Raw genomic sequence first — 26708 nt, 5'->3', positions numbered from 1 at the left:
GTATGTTTTCCATTTATAATTATTTACGAGTAATCAATGTTATCATGAAATCCATTTTATGCCACTTTAAAGTTTAGTATATCGCACGGTTGTGAGTTGTTTACAGTGTTCCGTCATCAACTATCAACAAAAATGGAGGATATAGACGGAAATAATGTTTTAGCTCAAGCTCTGAAGAAACAGGTAAGACTGTTATTTTAATACTACATTTCAGATATTATGTATCGTACCTATCTTTGATATTAAAAATCACCAGGTATTCCAAATATCAGTATCTTACAGTTTGTTATTATTCTTTTCTGTCAGGGCAAGGTCATTCCACACTTAATAAAATCCATATTAGAGGTCATGTTGTCAAGTGTACTTTAATTAGCACAAAATGAATATTTCTCAACGTTTTTGGAAACATATTTCAAATACAATGGTGTTTTTTAGATTTAATAAGAATTTGATGTGTGAAAATATTATCTAAAACGTAGTTTATTTTCAAGCACCAATAAAAATAACACTTAATTCATAAAAAGTCACGTATTGTATATGTACTTTGCTTTAAAATTGTAGTAATTAATATAGAAATATATTGGCGACAGCAAAATATTGTCTAATTACCTATAATTAATTGTAATTATGACTAAATTTTTTATATAAATCCTTCCAATGTAATATTTCACAAAATACTAAAGGTACCTATTTAAGAAATATGTAGTTCACAAGAAATCTGAGTGATTTGACAACACTGTACAATACAGATTTCTAATGCACTAGGTTACAAAGAATTTCACAGACTCACAGATGGAACCACTATCAACTACCTTATTTTATTTCTAATTTGATACCACATTTAAAATTGCTGTTACAGTTTATGAATTTAAACAGTAACATAAGAACTTACAGTTATAAACTATTTTTAGTTCTACTATAAAATGATAACATTATCTGCTTCTTTAAAAAAATAATTCATTTTGTAATATTACAGTTTTGTAAAGGTTAAGATTGTCAACAGTACTGCATTATATGCATACTATAGGACTAAAACGTTTGTTATATTAGTATATTAAAATACATTTACCCACAGTTACCTTATAAGCGGACTTTTTCTATCCACATATATGAACCATCTAAAGTGATACTTTATGCACTAGTGGAATAAAGTAACTTTATTTCACTAGTAGAATAATAAAAAAATAATAAACCTATAATAAATCAAATTTAATTTATTTACTTATTTACATTAGTATTTACATGTATAGTAATAAACATTTCGTTTTTTGTTTTATCATACTTAACTTCCTTTCCGTTAATAACAACCCTTGTAGCATTGTTGCCATCATTTTTGCATAACATCTGCCGAAGTTTGTGAACAATTTGCACAAGTTACGGATGTCTCTTCTTGTACGGAACAGCTATATTTTTCATGAATTTTCCTTGCAATATCAAGTTTGTTAGATATAGACTCCTCAACATAACTTTCTGTTACATAAGGAGCTCTTCAATCCACCATGCCGTTTGATGGTTGTAAGATCAGCACCTTTATTGTCCAATAGAGTTGTTGAAGTGCGCCTCATACAATGGCCAGTATATGCTTCTGGATTTGCTATATTCAGGAATGAAGCAACTATTGAGGGTACTTTCGCCAATGTGTTGATTCCAACAGGTTGAAAAGTACATTTTTGACTGATGTGTCTTAAAAAGAATCTGTTATGTGTTAGTAGAATTGGGCGCAGAGAAATATATTTTTTGCATATTTCAACAGCATTGACGCAACATCCTTCTTCTATAATTGTAAATTTTCTTGAAATATCTATCTTGGTGTCAGGTATTGAAACAAGTAGGTAACTAACATTTTCAAGGGGAAATGGTCACGAACTACCACTTGCAAATACGGTTAATGAGCCAAAATCAGTAAATCATTTGTTGTTTCTGGGAATCACAATTGATTCGCGTCTGGATTGGAGGTACCATGTTGATTCCTTAGAGCGGAAAATGGCCCAATATTGTTAAGCGTTAAAGATATTGTCTCAAAATATTAATGTTGAAGCAGCTTTTTCGGCATATTTTGCTTATATACAATCCAGAATTAAATATGGAATTATTTTTTGGGGCATGTCCTCTGATGCGAAACGAATATTTGTTTTGCAGAAGAGATGTCTTAGGAATATTTTAAATATGACTCAAAGAGAATCCTGCAAGAATCTTTTCATTTCTAAGAACGTGCTCATATTAATAGGTTTGTATATTTATCAGGCAATCATCTTTGTAACTGAAAACAGATCCTTCTTCGACAGCTACCAAAAAGAACACGCGTACTATACAAGGAATAAAGATGTGTTAACGCCGAATGTACCTCAATTTACTTACATCCAAAAAAATATACCTCACTCTATAATAAAAGTTTTTAATAAGTTACCTAACAGTACTAGTGCTTTACCTATTAAGATTCTGAAGAAGAAATTGAAATCATTTTTGGCAGCGAAGGCTTATTANGCTAAATTGCGGAATACAGTGAGGAATGTCCTCCTTGATGTCAGCCTTCTGTTTGGAAACCTTCTGCCGTACTCGCGTTCTGCCGCGCAGCATTACCATCGCAAAAGCCATAAACAAATCATCATATCATAATTGTTCTACATCAATAATGTGTATTACTGATTACGTATTAAATTATTATTATTATTTTTTGTTTAAATTACTATGAAATTGACCAAAGTGGGATTAATTCAAGAGCGATTTTCTCAGAAACCGTTAAAGATAACGATTTGAAACAAGAGTACCTTTTTAACGTAAAACAGTTCGGGAAAACGGAATTTGCTGTCCAATTTGTTAAAAAGTCAAAGATGAAAAAGTTACACACGCAAAGTACCAAGGGCCCCCCCGTACCCACCCCAATGGACCCTGTGGAAATAAATGGATTAGTCCATCAAATTGCTCATCAAAATTTAGCTGTGTATACCAAATTTCATTCATTTATCACAACGCGATTGAGAGAAATTGCAAAAAAATGATTTCCATTCCTCCCTCTTCAATGGGTCCCTGTGCCCTTAGGAAGCATTTCTCGGGCCCATTGTTTCACAGAACCATGGACCTCATCATTGGTAGAAAACCTTTTTCCACCCAGAAACACCTTCAGAGAAGAGATGAAAATCAGAAGGTATCAGGTCAGGGCTGCGAGCGGGATAGTAGATGATGTTCCGAGCGAGAGAATCCAAGAGTGGCGTTGACTGTGTGGAAAAGTGCACTGTCTTACAACAAGCACACTCCTTTCATTAACATTCCCCTTCTTTTGTTCTCTATCGCCCCCCTTAGTGTTTCCAGGGTTTTACAGTATCACGGAGCATTAACTGTTTCCCCCTGGGGGCAATGAAGAGAATCCCTTTATGGGCCCAAAACACAATTGTCATGATTTTTAGGACAAAACAAAACAACGGTTTTAAATTGTTTCGGATGTCGCCACTGCATTGAGTGTTTTTTCGTATCAGTGAGCCACCCAGGTTTCGTTGCAAGTCACATTGCAGTCAATAAGAAACCGGATTACGCCCCTCACCTCGCAGCTTGCGGGATTCAGAATAGGGACACTCATTTCAACACGCCACTACAACAACAGTTCTCAACTGACTGAGACAAATGAGCGCACGTTCTACTCCCAACATTGAATGCAGTTTTGCCAACTTTGTCGAAAACAAAAACCACAGAGCATCAGAGTCTCAGTAGGTACTTTCAATTTGTGGATATTTCTCGTAGATAGTCTGTTATGATAATTTACATAAACAGGTTGTAAGTAAGTTGTGAAACAATTAAGAAGGTGGTCTTTCGGGATTCTTTCATTAGGAAAAATCTCTTCGTTCTCTCTTTGCCGATTCATAGCCCTTCAAACGGGGAGGGAAAATTTTTGTTTTTATGAACTTCCTTAAATATAAAGAAACTTACAAAATTAAAATTACGTATACATTTGCTATCATTGAAAAAACTGGATAATTTCTTGATCTTCCCCTTTGGTTGCAAGGGGTACAAGTAATCACCTTGCAAGTAATTTCTTGGGAAACTTTTTTCTACCACCAATATGGACATTTAAAAATTTAATTTTAAATTGTTTGATTTATTTGAAACAAATTTTTTCGTAAATGTAATAGTTTTTGAGCTAATAATAAAACAGTTCATTTAGAATTTTGCTCCATGGGAGAGCTTTTACCACAAAAAAAATAGATTGAAAAGAATATCATGAAAATATTTTCTTAAAATATGTACCTGGTTGCAGGGTATCGAATATGTATTCGGAATAATAGGATACCCAGTCATAGAACTCAGTATGGCTCTACAAATGGCCGACATACATTACATAGGCATGAGAAACGAACAAGCGGCTTGCTACGCAGCTCAAGCGATTGGTTACTTGACAGGGAATCCTGGAGCAGTTTTGGTAGTGTCCGGACCTGGATTGCTTCACACATTCGGCGGTCTGGCTAACGCCCAAATCAACTGCTGGCCGGTCCTGGTTATCGGAGGATCAGCTGCACAGGATCACGAGGGTATTGGAGGATTTCAGGAGTGTAATCAGGTAAAATCAAGGACGAAAGGTAAAAACAATCCCAAGTAAATCTAATTCAATTTATTTCTAAAAATTTGTTTAAAGGAAAGTTTTAAATACATGTATGTGATGTAATTTTGTTTTATACGCTATGCAGCTGTCTGAATTAAGACGTTTTATTAGACACAACTCACGAAAGAGCCTAGAAGGCAAGTCTAATTCACTTTTTAATTCAAATTCATGACCAACTTCGACATTTTATTCAATTCGAAAATTAGATAAGTATTATTGGTAACCTCTTTTCAACAAATTGTTACTACGATAGCTCAATATTTAAATTACCAATTTCTGCAATACATCCCTGTAGTGTTTTAATAATTTGGGCACATATATCTTATTATCCCACTTCTGACACCAATTTTTAACAACGAACACATGCAATTTCTGAACGTTTTTTTATAACTACATTGTTTCCTAAACTTCTGAGTGTTCTTCAAGGTATGTTAATTTGCAATTGCAACTCTTTTTTCTATTGAGTTCAAATAACACCAGGATTTTAGACAAACTTTAAATATTCCCAAAAAACATTCAAAAATTATATTCATTAATTTTTTAACAATATGTTAAGCCTAATACCCAAGATTTTGTAAATGAATGCGAAATGATACATGTGGTTGAAATTATTATCATTAATGCAATTTTCAGGTCGAACTTGCCAGACCTTACTGTAAATATTCAGCACGACCTCCCAGCATTTCGTTGATACCCCTCCACGTTGAAAAAGCAGTTCGTTTGACTAAAAATGGCAGGCCAGGAGCTGCATATTTGGATTTTCCAGCCAACATTTTATCAGGTAAATATAAATTCACTGTACTTTATACTTCAAACAGAATTTGAAATGCAAATATAACCAATTTTTGTATAGTGTACCAATATACAGTAAGTTTCATACCCTGTGTTCAAAAAGTTTGGAACCCCCCCTCTATCTCAGAAAATATTGCTTAAACAAAAAAATTATTAGGACAAAAGTTGCAGGGTTTTGAGTGAACAATCCAACGGTAACCTTGACCATGACCTTGAAGATCATTTACAGGTCAAGTCGATTTTTAATAAATTCAAAAATGACCTGTACCATGTCTTTGACCACGACCTAAAGGTAACTGTAACGTCAAACGTAAGCAAAGAACTTAAGTTTAATAATGCTCTTACGAAAAAAATTTAACGCCAAAAATTTTCGTAGCTATCGGATAGTGATATTGTTATGACCTCGTACCTACTAAACGACCTCCAGGTTACAGTCAAGGTCACCGTTTGATTGCGCACTTTTAACTCTAATATCTCGGTAATTTTTCCGGTGATGAGACAGGCTGTTGGAAATACTGTGACCATTTCCGGGCTCAAAAATATACGGTTCCATTAACATTTTTCAGGTTGACCGCTAAATGACCTTGAAGTTCATGATCAAGGTCACCGTTGGATTTCTCACTCAAAATCCTGCAACTTTTGTCCTAACCATTTTTTTGTTTGAGCAGTATTTTCTGAGATAGAGGGGGGAGGTCCAAACTTTTTGAACAACCTGTATATGTACATATTTGGACAAAGATTTGTGGACAAGGCATTTAAATATTTTTTTTTCATTCTTCGGTAATGTTTGAGTAACATTTATCTAAATAATCCCCTGTCCACCTTCTGGGACAGTGTGCAGCCTTTGGGAGAATAAGACATAAAGTCTTTGGTGCTGAAGAGCTGCAAGGGGTTAAGGTGAGAGATCTTCCATGGACCAAAATCCTGGCGTTCATTAGGGAGTCGGGTAGGTTAGAGGAGGGTCAAAGGCAGAGAGTGGTTAGGTGATGGGACGGCGGAGAAGGCAAAAAGGGCCCACTCGTGGCCTAATTGCCAGGCTGAGGCCGCCCCTTTACTATTACTACTATCTAAATAATCTATTAGGATGACCAGGATGATGAAATTTTGTTGAGGCTCAACCGATTTTTTTAAAAAAAAAACTAATAGCAGCACAAAAAATAACTGCAGTTGGTTATTATAAAATAAATAGGACATACCTCTGACAACCTTTCACAAGACCTGTCTTATAAAAATAAATTTTCCAAAATCGGTCAGTGTTTAAGCAGAACGTCCTGTACATATGCAGGGTGATTTCATTTTAAATACAGAAACTGCAGGAATAGATTAGTTGTCAAAAATAATAATTTGTTCTATAGACTTTTTCCATAAAAAATTATATATTCTGTCTTACTTTTATAATGCGCTGAACGATTTGAATGAAATTTACTACAGCGTATTATCTTAATTAAAACTTTTAGCAAATGTAATATTAACATCGTGGCATTAACCAGTGGCGTACTAGTCGTACTACTGAAGGTGCCACTCCGTTTTCCATAGAAAAAAATACGCCACTGGCAGTTTTTGTAGAAATAATATTAAATTTAGGTACTGTTACGTTAAATATACAGGGTGGTCCGAATTTTATGCAGGAAACTTCGAGGGCATATAGATCTCTTTAAAATAATAGGTGTTTGCCTTATAAACATAGGTCTGGAACGGCCTCGTTTTAGAGATACAGGGTGTTGAAGTTGTTAAAAAAATTTGATTTTTTGTTTATATCTCCGGAATCTATTAACCGATCTTAATAAAATTTGGTATAGATAATGTATGACAGTAAGCCTTACATTTCCTAAAATATGAGCTCTAAAGGTTCAACCAGTGGTGTACAACTGGACAGGGGCCGCCCTCTTTTTATAAAAAAAACTACGCCACTGTATTTTTTGCAAGTTATTGTAACGGATTTATATTCTAATGCACTAAATACGTAAAAAAGGTAACTTGAAATTTTTCCCTAAGATTCACCGTTCTCAAGTTATTCATACAAATACAAACCCCTTGTGGCAGACACTTCAAACCATAATATTACAAGAATATTTATGTTTATACTTAAAAGGAAGTGCAATTTGTAAGCAGATCAACAAAATTATTTCCACATCACCTGTGAGGTAGTGTTCCTAGTGTATTTTAGTTTCTCCTGGAGGCTTAATCCACTATCTTTACAAATAAGGACAATTTAAATGAAAATAATAATAAAAATACATTTACCAAGCAACGACAATTAAACAAGAAATGAAATTAACGTTACGTATTTGCAGCAATTGTTCAAAATGCGAACCATCCACATCGATACATTTCTGACAATTTCTATTAATGATTAATGGAATTACCTAACTAATATCATGTGGTGGTTTTCTTTTAATTCATTACACCCCTCTTCTATTCGCTGCAGTAGTTGTGGTGGAGTAGAGTAAACTTTACTTTTCAGATAGGTAACCCCAAACGTAGAAGTCCAGGGGGTTTAGATCTGGCGATTTGGCTGGCCAAGAGACTGGATTCTCTGCACCATTATGGTTGACATTGGCATTTGGTCTTCAACCTATCCATCGCCCCATATAATTTTTAAGCCATTATTGTATTATTCTCCTAAAATGCGCAGGAGCACCATCCATTTGTATCCAGCTATTTTGTGGTATATTTAATGGAACATCCTCTAATAATTCAAATAGATGGTTTTCTAGAAAGTTTAGAAATGCTGGGAATTTAGACAGGGTGACAAGAAATTAGGTCCGAATTATTCCGAGCACAGAAAATTCATGTTGAAAAGATCTTGTCCGATTTTCATGAGGATTTTCTTGTGACCAAATATTGTGAAAATTCACTACCCCTCGCCTTGTGAACGTACCCTCATCGGTCCAAAGTATTTCTAGTAGGAATTCTGGATTATGTTCTGACTTTAAAACAACCACTAACAAAAAATTCAGGTGTGTCTACTTCTCCCGGAAGTAAATTTTGCACAGGTTGTAAATAGTACGGATTTCTACCATGTTTATATAGAACTTTTCAAATTTTCGATTTACTCACCCTAATGTTCTTAAAATTTCATTTCTGTGTCTTTCATTGCGCCGCCGTTGTGATTTTCCAAATATCGTTTTAACCCAAAAGATGAAAACGACGAGTGTAAAGAATTTTGTTGATGTGCTTACAAATTGCACTTACTTTTAAGCATAAACATAAATATTCTTGTAATATTATGATTAGAAGTATCCGCCACAAGGAGATTGTATTCGTATGAATAACTTGAGAACGGTGAACTTTAGGGAAAAAATTCACGTTACCTTTTTTACGTATTTTGTACATTAGAATATAAATCCGTTACAATAGATTGTAAAAAATACAGTGGCGTAGGTTTTTTTTATAAAAAAAGGGTGACCCTGTCCAGTTCTACACCACTGGTAGATCCTTTAGAGCTCATATTTTAGAGGATGCAAGGCCTACTGTCATCCATTATCTGTGCCAAATTTTGTTCAGATCGGTTAATAGATTCCGGAGATATAAACAAAAAATTAATTTTTTTTAACAACTTCAACACCCTATATCTCTAAAACGAGGCCGTTCCAGACCTATGTTTATAAGGCAAACACCTATTATTTTAAAGAGATCTTACCCTGGAAGTTTCCTGCATAAAATTCGGACCACCCTGTATAAATGAGTATTTCTCGATGTTTTTTAATAGTAGTAGCCGACCATAATGCGCAAATTTAGTCCACATGCTCATATTTGTTTAAAATCCATCTGCAAAAATTGATTCTTTTGTCTGCATTATCAGTTAGTAAGCTTTACGCTGATCTAGTTTTAGTATTATAACTAGCTTTGTTTATTTATTCCTGAAGCAGCAATCCATCTTGAGCTTATGAACACGAGACGAATTGTGACAAAGAATAGACGAAAATTGTAATCTCCTCAGGAAAAAATCATGCCATGATAAGTTCCTCTATGAATAGCCTGATTAGAATATGTCAAAAGTGTATCGATGCGGAAGGATTTCGTTTTGAACAATTGTTGTAGGACTCTTTATTTAATTACTTACCCGACCTATTTGATAATTTTATTATTTAGTTTGATATTTTTTCTTGAAATAAAATTATTTTTACAAAAAAACACCAGTAGCGTATTATTTTCTTAGGCAAAGTTGCCGGACGTTTTAGTTGTACGTCACTGGTTAAAACCAGAAGGTTTTCATAAAATAAACGGATTAATTTATTAGGAAAATTGATTAAAACGTAAAAACAAGTCCAAATATCTTCTATGCGGCTGTTACTATTAAACAACAACAATAAACATTTCTCATTCATTCAGCGTAATAGTATCTGAATGTAACATTATTACTTGGGGAAATGGGGCGGCACCCTATATCTCGAAGACCGAGTCACGCAGGAAAAAGGTTTATAGAACAAATTCTACTTATTTTTTGGTAATGAATCTAGACCTGCAGTTTCTGTATTTAAAGTGAAATCGCCTTGTATACACAAATATTATTTAATTTATAAATATTACCAAAACTGATATTTATAATAGCAGCATTATGGTTATTAAGTCGTAGCAATAACAGCATTGCATTGGTAAAATATTCACCGTATTTATTGACATTTGAACTGTGACTAATTTATTTTCTATTTCTATCTTAATTTTTTTGCAATTCAAATATATTTGAAATGAAATGTTTTATTTATAAGTAAATAGTTGTAAAAACTTTACTTCGAGAAAAATTAAAGATAGATCATGGCAGTTGAGGGAATTTAATTTTATTCGTACATACATACATATCAATATACACAGGGTGTTCACAATGTTAACAAAAATTAAAAGCAAAATGTGCTCAAAAAATAAGGAGAAAGTTCATACGAACATATGGGAATAAATTTTGTTTTTGTTTACATCTTACAAATAGATTGACGAAATGAATACAAATTTGGTACAGGATATTTTCAAATAGGTCAGCGCGATTTGAACATCACGAAAACAAATGAGATATTTCAAGGGCGGCAGAGATTCAGGGGTATCTTTGTATTTCTACGTCACTGAAGTTTCCTTAAAAATAATAGCATTTTCTGAACGAGTAGCCCTGGAACAACAAATTTTACGAAAGCACAAGTTTATTTTTGATCGTGTGTTCTTATAAAAAAGTATGTTATTTATATTGTTTCCATTTTTGGTTCAAATAAGTTCATTAGTTAAAGGTTTAGTGTTCTTTGATTTTCATTGTTTGCTTCTGTTACACATTTATTTAATAAATCATAAAAAAATACCACTGCACAACAATACAGAAATGGCAGAGGCAATCATACACTTTATAGTATAGTATAGACGTGCCAGTTCCTCTTGCTCAAATAATTACCAGACTGCTCCGGAACAGTGCAAAATTTGGAAAGAAAAGGAACACCATGAAAATATCGCTTGGGGGATTGCGGCTTAGAAAACAGATACCATATCCCTACTACATCCAACAAATATAAGATTCAGACCAGACATTGACGTCAGATTAACATTTTGAAAATAGAAATTTAGTAGGAAAAGTGCATTGGATGTGGTGCACTGTTTCAATATCCACCTAGGTCACCTAACCTGATTATCCTGAAGTTTTTACTTAAAAGCTTGGTGTATTCCAAACCGGTATATTTAAGTGAAACATAATGCATTTAAGATGTAAAGCCTGCACTGACATGCAGGGAAAATAATTTAAACACCTCTAACAATGTATTTTGCATGAAATAAAACTGTTAAACCTCTCAATTTATGATCCACTTTTTTAATTTTAAAATCCTGTATCAAACATATTCATAGGAACTTTTTTTCCATTTCAATGAGAGCATTATTCAAAAGTGATCTGTTGACAATTTGTGTTGTCATACGCATACCGTCAAGAACTGCTCAAAAAGTTACTTTTTTATCATCGCCATCGACCACATAAACTTAAGAAATGTACCAAATTTGAATTCATTTATTCAACCCGTTAGAAAGATTTTGTTTTTGTTTTAAAATTGTTTTACATATTTTTAACACCCTATCTGCAATTATACTTAAAAATAATATTAATGTGATAATATTACTAAGCTCTTGTGAATTTTGGAAATAGATATGGGCATCAGACGCTATACCTATAAATTATCCGGAATTTGTGTTTTATAAAATCTTTATACAGGTCGCGTACCTGTGGATTCAATTCCTGATCAATATGGACCAACAGCTGCGCCAATCATCTATCCCAACCCAGGAGCTATACAAGAAGCTGTTGCTGTTTTATTGAAAGCTAAAAGGCCTCTAGTCATAGTTGGGAAAGGCGCAGCCTATGCAAGAGCAGAAAAAGAAGTGAGGGAACTGATAGATTCCACAAATTTGCCATTTTTAGCTACGCCAATGGGAAAAGGGGTAATTCCAGATACGTCACCAAAATGTGTAGCATCTGCCAGGTAACAGCTCACGTGTTTGCTTAAATATGAATAATATCAGTAAAAGTGAATGATCTCGAATTATTAGGCAAATGCGTAGATTCAGAGCGCTTTTTCAATTTTTTTGTCGAGATGACATCGAGAAGGTATTAATCACTAACATGATTTTCTTATTTTAAATAGTTCTCTACGTCCAAGAAGATCTTCTGACTTTGATGTAAACCATTTAAGCTGTTTAACTTAGGACAGTTCAAAAATTAAGCAAAAATATTTGTTTAATATTATTTACATCATCCTTTTCCATTGCAACCATCCTTATTGTGGATTTTCATGACCTTAGAATTCCTCACTTAACTTTAGCTTCTTAACTAGGCTCCAAAGCCATGAGGTGGCTTCCAGCTTTCGGTTTTTCTCTTCTGAATAATAATCTGCGCACCCTTGTCAGGTCTTGATACTCGCATAACATACGGAATGCCACCACCCCTTTCTCCTGATAAAATCTACATGGGTAGTCTTTTACCAGAGCCAGATGATTCAGAAGTTTCAAGAGTCTGCAGTACACGTTAAAAAACGATCCTAAAAGTTAGTAAATGGTTTTTATATCCATACTGATCCTTCTTTGTGCAATATTCTACTGCCCTTTGAAACTGGCTGGACTTCTTTTCCAAACCGTTAAACTTATTCAAGAATCAAGAATTAAAAATGGTGCATTTATTATTAGATCTTGTTGTATTATGTTGCATTTTGTATATTTGAAATCTATAAATTTGTATTTAAATAAAAATGCTATGAACTTAGGCATTAACTGTGAATAGGCAATCAAATTCACAAAAAAGGTTTTCTCATATTTCCTAGGGTGTTTTTTTCTTAGATCCTTAGCGTTACAGAGGGCAGACGTGATAATTCTCCTGGGAGCTCGTCTCAATTGGATCCTGCATTTTGGACGACCTCAGAGATTCTCCCCAGATGTTAAAGTAATACAGATCGACATCTGTGCGGAAGAGCTTCACAATAGCGTCAAGTCCGAAGTTGCTATTCAAAGTGACATGAAACCTGCAGTTGCTCAGATTCTAGAAGGTCTCCAAAGGAATAAGTTCGTATTTAGTAGCCAGAACGAGTGGTGGAGGGAACTGGAAAAGAAATGTCAGGATAATAAGAAAATTGTGCAAGTAAGTTTAACAATATTGTATATAAAGAATTTTGAAAGGTATCTTATTCAGATATTATTCAAAGGCTGTTTTAATAATCCATTATTGATCATTTTTATACATAGTATGTATATTTTCCTCTTTTTAAAATAAACAAAAAAAATAGAGTAACGTTTTTCCCTAAAAGGTTCTTAAGGATATTGCGATTCTTCAAAGAATGGACATGAAACAATTTTTGATGAATAAAATGCTGTTTCCAGTACTTAATCCAAACAACACAAATCTGTTAAAAACATGTTTTTATAATATTTGGAATACTCCCCTACCCCAGCGATTCTGGATATGGGACGTTTGAAGGATCTCTTATGTTACAAATCAGGATATTTTCTAAATATTCCACGGCATGTTCCAGGGATATATGGTATGTTTATATTATATCCATTTGTGCCACTCTGAGGATCTTTCGGGATATAGCAGATCCGAAGGGTATCTTATTCATACAAATTAGCCTATCGCCAACATTTTTCCCAGGAAGACATGGTTGATGTTAGGAAGTGACAGTAGAATATATTTATGTATGTTTATACATTGAGGGTTGCTTTCGCTGTACAGCAAGAATAAAACGCTCTCTCAACGGGACAAATAAACTATTTTTTATTGAAAACTAAGCTTGTGTAGAAAAAGTAATGTTGTCGGTTTGAGGGTTTGCTGGAGAGTGCCCTGTGGTTGAAGTCGGTGGTAGGTATATGAATTCACATCTGATGGCCGGCGCCAAGATGGCGCCTATTGACGTTGTACTTAAAACTGGGTCACTTGCAACATGTGTACCCACAACATCAATTCTTTGAATTATTTCAGTTTTTACTATCATATTAAATATATTTAAGTACAATTAAGTTGAACAATAAAATGATTGAATTACAAATATCCCACACAAATCATTTTTCCGAAATTTAGGGCTCTGAAGAATTAATTTTTTTTTATTTGTTTATACTAATTAACGTTCTTCTTATGAGGAAAATATGGATTATAGCTAAATAAAACTATTTTCAACTTATAAAAATGAATAAAAAGTGAAAAATTACCCGTTATATTGATTTACAGCAAAAACGACAAAAAACATTCCGGCATTAGGAAACAAAATCGCAATATCGATTATATACAAAGTTATGCCAAGTTATTCAAATATCCCTAATTATGCAATTTTTTACATTTTTCCTACCAATATCTTCACTTCGAAAATTTTTTTTATAAAAAAAAACAATAATTATGCAGTTTTCTAAACTCTACTTGGAATTTCTGTGCGATCATTATTTACTTTGCTTGCTTTGATCGGCGATAACTCCAGAACCGCTCAAATTGAACGTAATTAAATTATTTAAGAGCTTTATGGTGAAATTACCAAAATAAAATTAGTCTTTTAAATACAAGTAAATTTTTTGGAATTTTTTTTTTGTTGGTTTTCTTATAATTACTCAAAAACCGCTGATGCTAAAAAATTTTAAACTCCAGATCCGAATACTAGAAACATGAAGCTTCAATTTCCTTTTTTTGATTATCTCTATGACCATTTTCCTCTTAGTCAGAGATCTTTGAAAATCACTCAAATATTTGGATTTTTTTAATATCTCTTTAATTTTTGTGACTTGAAACAATCCATTCTGTTCTCAGATCATCTCAACTGGGTCGACTGAAAGGCTCAGGCTATTATCTCAAGTTATTAACAAAGTTTATTGAGTTCACTGAGAGGTATAAATCCCCACTAGAGGGCGGCTTGTTTATGCATAATTTAAATACTCAATGGAACGATTATATTGATTTTTTGGGTATGTCTATTGACTCAAAATTAACATGGGAAAATCAAACTGAGTGCATTTGTAGTAAGCTCAATAAGGCTTTCTATGCTGTATACTCGCTGAAAAGATATTTAAATTATTATGCTTTATTAAGTATCTACTATGCTATGGCATATTCTGTAATTAGCTATAATATTGTCTCGTGGGGACAGGCAACTGAAATAATGCGTATATTTGTAATTCAAAAAAGAATTATTAGGTTGATATTCGATTTGAAACCGCAGGAGTCATGCAGAGAGATATTTAAAAACATTTTAACTGTAACGGGGATATATATATTCAAACTGCTCCTATATATACACAAAAATAAAGATAATTATAAAGTAGTATCAGATATACATAATCACGGCACACGTAATAAGGCAAACTTTTATTTGGGTAAAGTTCAGCACAGTTTTACAAAAGATCCCCGGATTATGCAGGGTCTCGCCTGTATAAGATGCTACCACTGTATATAAAGAGCTTATCTCTAAATAAATTTAAAAATCATGTAAAAAATTTTATTTTGGACTCCGTTGTTTACAATATAGCTGAATTTGAAGATGTTCTTAAGCATAAATTTTAACATTTTTAACTGTTGAGTTGTTGTATTATAGCATAGTTTGTGTTGTGTTTTATTTTGTATGTGTGTATATGTGCGCATGTATGTATGTGTGCGTTTATGTATGTATTTATGTGTGTATATACATATTTACTTTTTTTCTACTCTAAATGATAACTAATTTACTGACTAGACTTACTGTTGGTAATACATGTCAATTGTAATTGTTATATGTGTTGCTGATTTTATTTAAAATTGTTATGTAGTATAGCAGATCTATAATGACGAATCTTCATGATGTAATAGCTAAGCAGGTAATAAAGAATCTACATATCTATCTATCTATTTATTTGTGGTAGGTACAGTTTTAGTTTTTTCCCTGTTTATTGATATTTTTCCAAATATTACCTAATCAAATATCACACAATGAAAAAAGCAAACAAGAGAAACTGTAGCATCACTATATCATACACTTCAATTGAAGACGAGAGAGAAGTTCAGTTTTTTTTAAATAATATTGTGCATATATGGAATCTGTGTGGTTAATAGAAACTGAACTATAACATAAAAACACTTATCCTGTGTTATAGACTAGTGCAAGAACAGGACAAGTTGCGTGTCAGTTATCCTCTCTTGCAGCACATACCTATGCATTGATTATTTCCTCTTGGCATTTGTTCTGATGAATAACGTTATAATATATGGAAAAACGTTCTGAATGTTACGACCAAACAGTCTGAAGTGTGCCTAGTATACGATATACCTTTAGACAAAAAGATGATAATTGTCGGTACGAAACAGAGAATGTTCTACTACTACATTTCAGGGATGTCCCAAAAAGTTATACTCTATTAAACTAATAATGGGACATCCTCCATATATTGCAAAATAATATACGAAAAGATATGTCGTGAAGACATTCGGCCACTGTGTTGGTATATGCGCCATTAAGAGTACATTAATGGGCCTTGGAACAATTTGTGCTATTTGGGTAGCAGCTACATCTAGATCTAAATCATGAACAAAATCTAACCAGTGGAATCGTCATTAGGAGACATTTACTCTTAGAAATCATTTTAGAAGAAAAACGTTACCCTTGTTTTTCTGTTGATAAAGGAAATCGGGTTCTCGCAACATCATTCTTATATCCTGTATATAAAACATATTATTTTCCTTGGTGATCTTGGTGGTCAATGAAATTTACACCCCGTTGTTTCAGGCTATGTCAGCAGATGTATCAACTCCACTGAACTACTATGCAGTCTTCCACAATTTATACGAAGCCTTGCCTGACAACTGCATAATCGTTAGCGAAGGTGCGAACACTATGGATATAGGAAGATCTATGCTGTTCAATAATCTACCACGGCATAGGCTCGATGCTGGAACATTTGGAACCATGGGTGTAAGAATTGCTTTTACTTACTTTATCTTATATATCCTACATTAGAAGTGCAGGTACATTTTTATTGCTAGTTCCAAATGAGTACAATGAAACAAATTTAAAACACATAACAGGCGGATCAAAGTCATTAGAAACATCCTTTACTAAACTAACTGTGAGCTATTTTAACTACACTGGTGTTTCTTTTCAAATTACTTTACGAACTAACCGACGGTTAACTGATATTTGTGATATAGATTTAATTTTTATTTTAAAGCACAGTTTCAAAAAAATAATGATACTAACATTTGCGCTTTATAGTCATTTTTAGAGAACGAAACAAACAATAATTTCCGTGTGCAGATATTCTTTCTATAAAAATGTAAAGTAGATTGTATTCTCCAGGTTGGACCAGGGTTTGCAATAGCAGCCGCTCTATATTGCAGGCATTACGAACCCAATAAGAGAGTGATTTGCGTAGAAGGTGATTCTGCTTTCGGATTTTCTGGTATGGAAGTAGAAACGATGGTACGTTATAAGTTACCCATCACCGTGGTTGTGGTTAATAATTCTGGTATATACACCGGTATGGAGCCGGAGATTTTCAAAGATATTCAGGAAAGTGGAGAAATTACCAAAGTGTAAGTACTTACATACATAGGGTGTATTTATATGAAAGATGCTACCAAATATTCTCGATACCAAAATATGATAATTAGGCCAACTATACCTTAGTCCAAAGTTGCCAGTTACAGAGTGTTTAAATATTTGACGGATATAAATTACATGGCGACTTAATCAAATAAAGGTACAAATTTGCTAAATTTATGTATAATTATATCAACCAGTGGTGGAGATACTGGGCAACAACCTCAAAAAGAACCAAAGAATTTCGACACGACTGTATCCGTATTTGGGAAATATTAAAAGTTCATGTCATTTGCAATGGCAAAAAAGATCCCTTATATTTGAAAACTAATAATTTTCGAGTTATTTTTTTTTATCTAAAATACAAATATTATACAGTTGAATAAATCGAAAATAATGCTAAATTAGCTTTAGGAACAATTAGGTCAGCTAAAACACCTCATATATTATGATATATGATTTATGAATTATAATGTATAGATTTATTATCGAATATTTTCTTTGACTTTTTAAGTAGTTTGTTTTTATTTCTCATTTTGTCAATTTTCTTATTTTTCAATTAAGTAGTTTGAAAGTTAGTATTAGTTTATAAAAATTTTCAGATTTTTGCAGACTTGTCAGTAAAGAAAATCTGTTTCAGTACACCACCAGGTTGTCTATCAAGTGTAACCCGTTACGACAATATGATGAGTCTTTTCGGCAGGGTAGGTTTCTTTGTACAAACCGTTCCTGAATTGAAGAAGGCTGTCAATGAAGCTTTAAAAATCAAAGATGGGCCAACTATTGTAAACGTCATAATCAACCCCACTGCTGATAGGAAGCCCCAGACGTTCAACTGGTTGACGGAATCGAAATTGTAGAATTGTTCGGTGTATTGTTGTATATTACTTATTTTTTTTATTGAATTATTTTCGTTGGTGTATTGTCGATTGTGAGTTTAATTAAAATTGTTGGGCTCTTAAAATTCGATGTTTCCTAAGAAAGTGTATCTTATTTTTATTATATTAGATAAGGTATAGTACATAGATATCTGATATTGACAATTAATAAAATTTAATTGAACTGAATTAAAAATGTGTTTTGAGGGACTACTGAACAGAGTTTATTTAAACCCTTTTACATGTTTATGGTAAACTCCAAATAAGTAAGGGACTATTTCTTAAGTAAAAAATGACAATTAAAATAATAATAAATATATTTGTAATTCTGGTTATCAGCATCTACAGATCAACGAAGGATACAACATAAAATCAGCTTTAACTAAAGAGTAATTGATTGATTGATTTAATATTCAAATTACGTGAACATATAAAAATCCATTATACCTGATCAGTCATTAACGTGCATCCTCCATTTATGGCTAACATTCCCAAAAAATTATCTCCGATTTATTTTTTATGAAAAATATGTCAAAAGCATTACCATTGAACATGTCGTACCTAGTCTGTGAAAAAAATAGAGTCTTTATGAACTTATTTTTCCTGTACGTGATCCACATTTTCTAAATATTTAGACCGTGACCAAAAATTTTCTTCAACGTCAAATAGCTGTTTTTGACAGTTAAACTATTCAAACCTTCCTAATTCCAATGGCACTGGTTCTTTCATTATATCTCGGAGAATGTACTAAGTTTTAAGTTTTCTCCAATGGTTCTTAACTTATTAATTTGTTTCACTTCCAGTCTTTGAAGGGATATGGAGCATTTATTTATCTTTAAAAAGCATATAATTCCTTTTTGTTTGTTTTGATGAGAAAAATCTGTGCTAATATTTTGTTGCAAAGTTACTGCGATTAGAGAAGTGATTGCTGGTACAACCTACGTACCTTCTGGACTCGCCCTAACTTTGCCAATGTAAACGGCAATCGCACAAACGTGTGCGAGAAAGATAGAGCTAGTGCGGGCAAAGGTCTAATGCTTCGTTCACAGAACGTCGACTGTAGGGCGCTCTACTTAATTCAACCAATCATCGAGGTATACTGTCCTCGATTCCTTACCCCATTTGGGCCGTACTCCCGCTTGAAGTTAAAATCATTTTAACTACATTTATGTTCAGATGAATAGAGGAAACGACAGATGACGAAAGACTTAATAAAATAATATACTCGTAAATACTAGAAGACACCCAATTTGACAAAACCGAATTATCCCTCAAAACTCAAATCCTATTCCCTCAAAAAGGTTATTTGAGGAAATGTATTCCTATGTATTTTTCGACGCTCAATCCGAATCCGAGGTCAAAAAATTTCTAACGCAAGAAACAACAACAAAGAATCAACAAAATAAAAGAAGAACAAAGTAGGTAGCTGCCACCCCTTTACGGGTACGGGCAAAGCAGTAGAGGGCTGTTCTGCTCAGTGCACTGCGACTATTGCGCAGTAAAAACAAGAAAAATTTGATCTCCCACATCTTCCTCCACCCCGTCCAGCAGAGTGTAATTTTGACCCCTTTAGGGGGTTGGTTCTTTGTCTGTGTCCACTCTTCACCATGTGTCCTTGGGGAAACCGTTGGCAATATTATATGAGAGCACGAGGGTTGCAAAGTGCCCATTCACATTTCTTTTCGTAATGATATTGATATTCATAACTTTATCCCTATTTAAGGGATATTTTTGGCTCTACACAAAAATTTAAGGGTTATACGAATTTTTTTTACCTCGGATTCGGAAAAATACATAGGAATACTATGGTCAGTTATCCAGATCACGACTTTTTTTTTGTGGGCCTGTGTAATTTAAATTCGGTTTATTATAATTTAATTGACAAAATTCTCTTGTAACAGTAGTTTAGTTTACTCTATATTTAGATTTTTTTCATAAACGTGATGGATTGAAATTTAAAAAAGGGGAGAAAAAGAAAAGTAAAGAGAAGTATGATATCTACACACTAGAACTAACGTACTTTTCAATTGTCATCCTGCTAAACAGTAGGACATTAGTTATAACAATCTTACTGTGACAGAAAATCGCACTGAATTGTTTTATGACCTATAAGTACACATATAAGTATCTACACATCTTCTTCTTAATATGTAGAATTGTTGAGTTGGACAAAAGACCTATCAAATTTCGGTGAGTGAGTACCTATTATGTTATTAAATTTAGAGCTGGCATTTGGTGGTAATTGAGACGGGAAAATATAGTGGATCTTTATAAAACTGCAATGCATAAATTAATAGTCTAATTAACAGTTTAGGTGAAACATGAGGTTGGGTGAATTACTTGACAGTGATGGTAAGGAATTTGTTTTATTTATTAATGGATTTAAGTTGTAACTAATTGGTAATGTACAAGGCTTTAAATGTCACTCCACCAAAAAATAGTTAAAAAGTAATGGGAATAAATTTTGTAGACGGATGTTCTTAAAAAATGTGACCAACAAACTTTGTGGTTATGTAAAACGAAACTCCATGTATGCTCTCCCATGTTTTAATAGACTAGTATAAGATATTTGATGGGTATTCCTGTAATTTTCCGAAATATATTGTTATTGGAACATGCCATGAAGTAAGGTGGCATGTTCTGACGGCCTTACATTTCTTATCATTGAAGATAGACCCACCCGTCAGTATCATAATATTGTAATCCTAAAAAGTAGTTATATTTAAATATGAAATAATATACCTTGTAGGTATTCCATTTAACAGAATGATAAGATTGATAAGGTTTGTTTTCCACTATTTTCAAGGAAGTTAAGTGGTTATATGTCATAACCTGCTCTGCTCTGTGTGTTTCTCTATATTTTGCATCCTACCGCTATTATCGTTGAATAGAGTCATACAAAAGTTGTGCATTTGTTGTACTTGTAAATAAATTCCTATTCTAATAGCTGATAGTTCAAATTTTAGTCATTTTAGTTAGAGAAAGATTAGAGTATCAAATATGTATATTGACATCATCGTCACTGACTGACTGTGCTTTTCTATAATTTCTTAACCATTGAAAAATATGAAAAAAATTTTTATTTTACGAAAAAAATTCATTCTTGCTACAAAAATCTGCTTATGTTCTAAGTTAAGTGGCATAAATAACCAATTCATATTGAACATTTAATATGTACAGGGTGTTGTCAAATCGTTCCAACAACCACTGGCATCAACGACAAAAAAAAAGAAATTTGTGTGTGGAAATCGAAAGCGATTCCGCTTGGTTAGAAACAACCCGTATCGTATTTTTATTTCTAAAAAATTAAGTAAACTTTGTCACAAGCAAAAGAAAACATTTTCTTTGTAATTAAAGTGTTTTCTCCATAAGAGATATCAAAAAACGTCATTAGAAACAGTTGTTGAAAGAAAAATTATTTCCATGTTACAAATCTGAATGCAATGACCCTACTGCGAAAGTGCCTTCTTTATGTTAAAGACCAGGAGAAGTTGTAACAGAAGTTATTTAGAATTAAAATGTATATTACTTAATGTCCCAAACGGAGACAAGTAGTTCTAGTTTCTACAATTGAATAAAAAAATATAAAGCAGGTCGATTATGTTTCAATTTCAATTTCAATTTCAAAGTTATAAACATTTGCTTATAATTTTCTTTAAATATCTTGTTATGAAAAGGATAGTCTACCCTCACATTAAAGATTTTTGGTCCTGACAAGGACTACTTGATTTTTCAGAAATAAAAATATGCTACACTTTACTTTTTAGTTATCCAGTATCGTTTCCCAAAATTAAAATATTTACTAAAACATCAACTATTATACAGGGTGAACAATAAATGTATACAGGTTGTTCTGTAAATAATGGTATCCCCTCCAACAAACGCAAGAATTTTTTAATTCGTTTCGTTTTCAACATACAAAATATATCACATTTTCTGAAATATCTCTGAGGATGTTTGATGTAAACCGTTGAAACTTTGGTCACTAATTCATTTAAGAAGAAGTAAAACCTTACTAAGTCGTCATAAAATTATGTTAACCAGTGGCGGAGATATGAGGACTCAGTACCTCTAGGAGCCCCAGAATTTCGACAATTGAATTTTTAAGGAAAAACATCTCTTACATTTTGCCCGCACAACGTACAGACTTAAGAGTCCCATTTTTTATATTAAAGTGAGCTTGTTAAGTAAATGTAAAATAACTCCAAAACTATTCGTTCTACAAAAATAGTATATGAGAATTTTTTATTAGAAATACAGTTTTAAAAATATAACGTAATGTAACAAAAGTTCATAACATTATTGGTGTAGAAATTTTCAACTTTTCTAAGAGAATGAAATTTGGTATACATTTTTTAACAAGCAACTATCTACTTGTTTTGTACTGAAGAATCAGGCAAAATTTCAAATTTGGATTTTTTATTCCTGATTTTTTTCGCAAAAAACTATAAATTATATGTTTTACGCAGTTAATCCTACATTATTTTATGCTATAAGTATATAAGTAGAACTTCTTAACAAGAATGGCATTTTCATAAAATGAAAAATAAAAAAGCTTATTACATTTTCTACTTTTTTAAATAGGTAATGTAAGTAATTATAAGGAATATTTCTTATTACATTTTTGAAAAAATGTGCTTATGGATTGATCCACTAGATTATAATGTAAAATGTTAGGCAGTGAATAGACTTTTTTATAGAGATATGTCATTTATAAAATTAATGGTAACTTGTCAAGTACATTCACCTCTTAAGCTCTCAGGAACTGTCCAAAGCAGTGCCTAAAGCAGAACAAACAAAGGTCCAGACACGAGCTTAAGCAGGAAAATACCCTTAATTAATGAAATGTTTGTCCGTAGTACGCCACAAAATAAATTGGGTGCATGGTTGTGAGTGAGAAATAAAACAAGAAATTAATTCCTACATTAATTTATCCAACGATAACCGTCCAAATCACTTGACAAATATCACTCACAACATACTAAAATTTATAAAAACGAATGAATATCATGAAGAACGCATGGATTTATAATACAATATCACTCTTTTGCAAATTTAATTTGACGAACATCATTACAAAAATAGTTATTATAAGTAGGTACAAATTAACATTCATTTTTCTATAACAAATATAAGCGAAAAATCAAAACAATATGGCCGTATAACAAAAACACTCTTACTAACGTAACATTCTTTCTATTTTTTTTTTGTAAGAAAAGTTTTGTAAATTACGTTTTACTCTAATTTACCGGTTAATATTACGATAACTTTCTTAAAAAATTACTTAAACTGTTAACTTCCTTTATCGGTGAAGTCTCGATACCAACTTCAGTTGGTAGGACACACCTTTCTGAGAAAATTTACATAGGGCTTAAGTTTATTTTTTAATATATCTACATTAGAATGATTCCACACCCACAATATTCACAAAGAGCGAAGTCTTCTTCTATGTATAAAATTTGCTCTAAAATATAAATGAGGAAATTTTTATAGAGACTTTACAGCCTGTGAAATTTGGTGTAGAAACATTTTGTTACTTTGTAACAATTTTTAAGGAGCAAACGATTTATTTTACTCCTTAACGATGAGGCGGATAGATCTATTATATTTGGTGAAAAATATTTCATATGAGGCGTTGCAAAGAATATACTATGAGATTTACACAATAATATTATTTATTACACAATGTTCATTTATTTAACGATGAAACTCATCCTAACAAGGGGTTTCTGAGGTCTAAATGGATTAAACATGCTTCAATGTCGCCTCCTTTTAATCTGTAAGACGTCGAATTTTGCGCAACATTGCACCAAGTTGAAAATTTTTGGAAATCAGAATTTTAAGAATGGTATCTGTTTTATACTTATCGATAAATGGAGATAATAATTACCTATACCTTGGTGTGGTAAATATAATGTAAATTTTTCATATCTACAATTTGGATCGATGGAAACTTATTTCAAGTCTATTTGTGGACTTATTTTCTTACATTTTTATCTTAACGGAGATCATTCGTTACAACATGAGTACAATTAATTGATTTTTTTACCGGGTGATTCCTGAGTTGAGTCTTTTTTTAACAGCTTGGAGAACTACTTATAACAAGATTTTTTATTATATTTTATAAATATATAGCTCCAAAAGGCAGCTAAACTTTCCATAGATTTAAAAAACTTTAAGTCAGATAAGAATTTAAACAAGTGAGTTAATCACCCCCATATTCAATATGTCTGTACAAAAATAAAAATGCTATTATTTTGTTTGTTTATGTATGAATGTTTGTGTCAGTCCGTTCGTGGATTTTGAGAGTGATTTTGGTTACATTTATCCGAAATAGAATTAACAACTTTCATGCTGATGCTTTGTCAGTTAATAATTCCCCAACAAAGTTTCTCGGTAAATGTGTGAGCAGTTATTGTAAATGGTATTTTCATCGAATCTTTTATCTTGTCAGATTGTTTATTGGGCAAAACTGAAAATATTTTCCTGGTCTTCTACAATGTGCCTCTAAACGATAGGGAGAACATAAGGTACCAACTCATTTTCTTGAATATTACTTTCCATAATGATGGGTGGCCAGTCAGGTTATCATATCTTAAACCTTGTGATTTATTCTCATGGGGTTGTACGTAAAACTTTTTAAAACGCCAAGAGAAGAACTAATTGCTCACATGGAACATATTGCTAATACAATCGACGGCGGCTATTTTAAACATTTTCTGTAAATCATCAAGGCAGAACCAAAATAAATGTTGCTTTCGAAAATAATATGCCAAGATTGATATTTTAAAGTTCTCTAGAAAATTGCATTTAAAAAATATATGACTCAACTTAGTAATCACCCTGTATCAACATGCCCAAGAATAATTTTTTGTAACTCTTCAAGATTCTCAATCCAAACTTAAATTATTTTAAAAGTGGAGAACCAGTGCTACAAATTGAGGGAAATTGCTTCCTTTCGACCTGAATTTGTTTTGGATAACTAGAATAGTTAAAATAGGGTATTGAAAGGAAAAAATCTATTTAAGTTGTTAAAATTACTCAGATAAACATCTCAGAAGTATTTCCAATAAAAAACATGTTTTAGAATGTTATCTTTTTACTTGATACAATTTTAAATGGCTATTATTCCTAAAATAATTACCATTAATATTTTAAACTTTATTTAACAGTGACATAAAAATCGGTTTATTCTGAAATTGGTTGGGTCTTTCTTCTAATCATTTTCAAACAAAATTAAATGAGTTTTAAAAAATTATCCGTATGTGAGGAATAAATAAGTTTTGGTGATATTTACTGCCATGGCTGTATGAACGACAGCGGCGTCAGTAGAAGGATAAGTCCCACTTATTTTGCTATTAAATGGCCATTTGACATATATCAGATTTGACATTTTATTAGTTTGACAGTACCTACACTGGAGTGTATGTTTTAATTGAGCTGTCAAAATAAAAGAAGATATTAACGATTATATAATTCATTAGAAATTTAGCCAATAGCAATTACAAATTTTACGTAGTTACTATGTATTGATAAGCGATTATACTCTTGACGACGTGGTATAACCGTTTTGGTGTTTCGCCTCCTCCAACAATGTGAACTATGTCATGGTAACGATAGTTTTAATATTTGTCAATAAACGTCAAAAAAAATTAATTCATTATGTAATCGTATCGAATATCACTCGAGCAAACGAAAATATTCGATTATACTAACCTCCTCACTCGACGTATATCCTTAAAACACCACTCCAGCTACGCTGTCGTGGTGTTTCGCAGAATACGTCTCGTGACTCGGAGGTATAATTGAATATTTTCTATGCTCTTGTGATATTATAACTGAAAATATAGTTATATTGGTGTCACAAGCTTTTATATATGTTGATAGATGTTTATCACCACAAAAGTCTCAAAAGTTTTTAAAAATAATATATAAAATATAGTCCACACGTCAATTTAGACATTTGTTATTAAATACCGGCAATATTGCACAAATTCAATTTTGACGCTGTGTAGATTGAAAATGGCTCAGTCGACTTACTGTGGACCTCAGAAATATCTTGTAAAGTCATCCCAGTGAATCATGTATTTACCTTTAACTGAATACGGCTTTGTATCTAATACTAATAATATGTCTTTTAGTAAGGTAACCTTTTATTAAGAGCTTAAGTACTGAAAATCAGTCAAGCTATTTTCTTCCCAAGCGTAAGGCAGAGCCATCACAAATATTATATTTTTGAATATTTAAGGGTACAAATTTTTCGGTTGCAGTTAAAAGTCTTATATTAGGTTTGTTTTTGTCCTGATTCAAAACAGACCACTTTAAACCAAAACCTGTCGAACATATAAATGGATACCTAACATATTTTGAACATTTTGTAGTTCAAGCTAATTAATATCTTGAACAATCTCGGTTTAGCTTTAAAAATAAATATTTATTGTTTCC

At 32.4% G+C, this 26708-nt stretch overlaps 1 protein-coding gene across 1 annotated transcript; it reads left to right on the top strand.

The window, feature by feature from the left end:
- On the top strand, nucleotides 1-18473 carry LOC108903720 (2-hydroxyacyl-CoA lyase 1). The gene is made up of 8 exons (XM_018706003.1): nucleotides 1-183; nucleotides 4250-4549; nucleotides 5225-5372; nucleotides 11562-11829; nucleotides 12680-12977; nucleotides 16573-16758; nucleotides 17143-17378; nucleotides 18026-18473. The coding sequence occupies exons 1-8, from the start codon at nucleotides 133-135 to the stop codon at nucleotides 18243-18245; spliced, it is 1707 nt and encodes a 568-aa protein (XP_018561519.1). The 5' UTR covers nucleotides 1-132; the 3' UTR covers nucleotides 18246-18473.
- The last annotated feature ends 8235 nt before the right edge of the window (nucleotides 18474-26708 follow it).

The sequence above is a fragment of the Anoplophora glabripennis genome, unplaced genomic scaffold, assembly GCF_000390285.2.
Source record: "Anoplophora glabripennis isolate ALB-LARVAE unplaced genomic scaffold, Agla_2.0 scaffold63, whole genome shotgun sequence".
NCBI lineage: Eukaryota > Metazoa > Arthropoda > Insecta > Coleoptera > Cerambycidae > Anoplophora > Anoplophora glabripennis.
Note: the sequence above shows the minus strand (reverse complement) of the source record. Positions and strands in the feature narration are given on the sequence as shown.